Raw genomic sequence first — 2,492 nt, forward strand, 5'->3', positions numbered from 1 at the left:
CTAGACTCTTTATTCCCTTGAACACAGTGGTGAAAGGATGTGGGCTAAGAGAGAGAGCCATGAGAGAAGCACCCATGTGGCTAGTTGGAGAATAGGCTTCAATCTCTATCTGTCTGTCTTCTCTTATTCAAGTAAATATTAATAAACTCTATGGAAATTAAGGACTGGAGTTTTAATTAAGTTTTAACATAAGGGACTGCCATAACTTTTATTTTTTTTTTTTGTTGCGTATTTACAAGATAAAGTGCCTTATGGTAAGAATGTCACAACTGACATGAAATTCAGATCAATTCACTGGTCAGTTGTCATTGGCAAAGAATCCATCATTAAGTGGCCAGTCCTTTTGTGCTAGTCCTCTCTGTACTGAGCTAGGTTGATCCATGGAAAGGAAATCTATTTTATATTTAGAACCATACTTAAAAGCCTTTCCAGTATGGTACAACTTTTATGAGTTTAATCTATATTAGCATAGCCTTTAAGGACCAAGGGCTATTTCCATGCCACAATAAAGCATCAGGTAAAACTGTGGAAGATGGACTGTGAATATTAAATTAAATTAAATAGTACCTAGAAAAGAAACAAATACAAAAGCAGTAGAATTTTTAAAAAATAAGTCTATCGTGTAAAAGTAATACTATTTTTAGGTATTTCTTTGACCTGTTTACTAAGCCTATGAAACAGTATAAATTACAATAATTATTACTTATGTAGAAAAGATTAAATTTGTAATAAGTTTTATGTGGTTTCAAAACAATTCGTGGCTCAGTATTAGTAATTATTACTCAGATAATCTAATCACCTGTTAATAGGGCATTATCATTTGCCTATAACAAAAAAAAGAGAGAATACTGCTTTATACTACAAATTTTTTCTTACCGGTCAAACTGCTCAGTTGCAAGCTGCATTTTTAAGACGTCATTGTCTGCCTGCATTTGTGTAATTTTAGCTCGAAGTACATTAGACTCCCGAATGTGACTGGCCCTAAAAAAATTTGCAATCACATAAAAAAAGGTGAAAAACATTTTATTTTGTATTTTTTCAAACATTGACTTCTAAGAAGGGACATGAAAGGATTATATATAGTTAATCAAAGATTTCACATATAAACTGGTCAAAGGACATAAGTAAAGAATTTGCAATAAAAACAATTTTAAATTATCAGCAAACTGTCAGGAAACATGCTGCAAATTACAAATAAAATACAAATTAAAACAAGGTTTTACTTTATACCCAATCCATCCCTCAAAGGAGATGAGTTAGATCAACCACAAAGACAAGATTATGTGGACAAAAAATATCTAAAGTCCAGGTTCAAAATGCATTTAGATTAATAGAACAGAAAATGTCCATCAGTCTATGACCAAAAAAAAAAAAATTGATGAGTTTGGGCCTAGAGTTGAACAGAAAGAGGAAAGTAGGCTGGATTGTAAAGCACTTTTTCTGGTCCCAAGTTACCCACCATAAGTACAAAGGCCTATCTTTTAAAATACCAACATTTTACCAATGTTGTTAGTTTAAGTTTGCAAAATGCTTTATGTAAATTATCTTATTTAAACCATAAAAACAATACCTGATACCACAGGCATTATTATCCTCATTTTACAGATGGGGAAATTGTGGTTAAATGACTTGTCCATGATAACACAGGTATAACAAGTGCCAGGAAACAGTTTAAATCCACATAGTGGACTCTAGGTCCAGCACTTCATCTAGTACAACACAACTTCCACTACACCACCTAAAATGACCAAGGAAATTATGGTGCAATGAAGCATGCCTAAAAAAGGAAAAGCCTAAGAAGAGTTTCAACATGATTAAGAAATAAGCATAATGATCTACATTAGGAGGTTGGAATGGAAAAAAAGTTCAAGATAAATATACCAGACATTTGAAAACAGAAAACTAATTTAAGTTCTTCCTGAAGAGGGCAGAGCTGGATAATCTAAAAAGGAAGCAGTTGCTTGACCTCCAAGGAATGATCAAGTAGATCCATGGCTAAGAGAGAATAGATCAATCAGCCAGTAAAGGTAGATGAAGAAAGGAATTAGGTGTTGGTTCCAGACACTTTGATGAAGCATAATGAGGGATATATTAATTTGATAACAGTAGACAGAAATCTTGTCTTTCTAGGACATTTTACATGATAGAACAGAATCTGCTTCAAATTGTCAAAACACAAGTTGATTACCTACTTCTGGATATTCCTGTGGGCTTAAATGATACTGCCAGATGGAATCTCTGCCAAATTTTATGAATTTTGGAGTAAAAATTCAAATCAAAGGATACAGAGAAAAGTAGAACTGGGAAGTATCAAATGGTTTTAAAAGACGGTATATGAGGATTGAGAGCCAGGCGTAGAGATGGGAGGTCCTAGGTTCAAATCTGGCCTCAGACACTTCCCAGCTGTGTGACCCTGGGCAAGTCACTTGACCCCCATTGCCCACCCTTACCACTCTTCCACCTATAAGTCAATACACAGAAGTTAAGGGTTT

General features: G+C 34.1%; 1 protein-coding gene across 1 annotated transcript in view; it reads right to left on the minus strand.

The window, feature by feature from the left end:
* Window positions 1–872: 872 nt before the first annotated feature.
* The window catches only part of CEP135 (centrosomal protein 135), an 87,085-nt gene continuing 85,465 nt past the window's right edge, over window positions 873–2,492 (minus strand). Inside the window, exon 24 of the mRNA XM_044680405.1 lies at window positions 873–981. Coding sequence (XP_044536340.1) covers window positions 873–981 — 109 coding nt within the window. The remainder of the gene's footprint in view (window positions 982–2,492) is intronic.

Source organism: Gracilinanus agilis, chromosome 6 (genome assembly GCF_016433145.1).
Source record: "Gracilinanus agilis isolate LMUSP501 chromosome 6, AgileGrace, whole genome shotgun sequence".
NCBI classification, from domain to species: Eukaryota; Metazoa; Chordata; class Mammalia; order Didelphimorphia; family Didelphidae; genus Gracilinanus; species Gracilinanus agilis.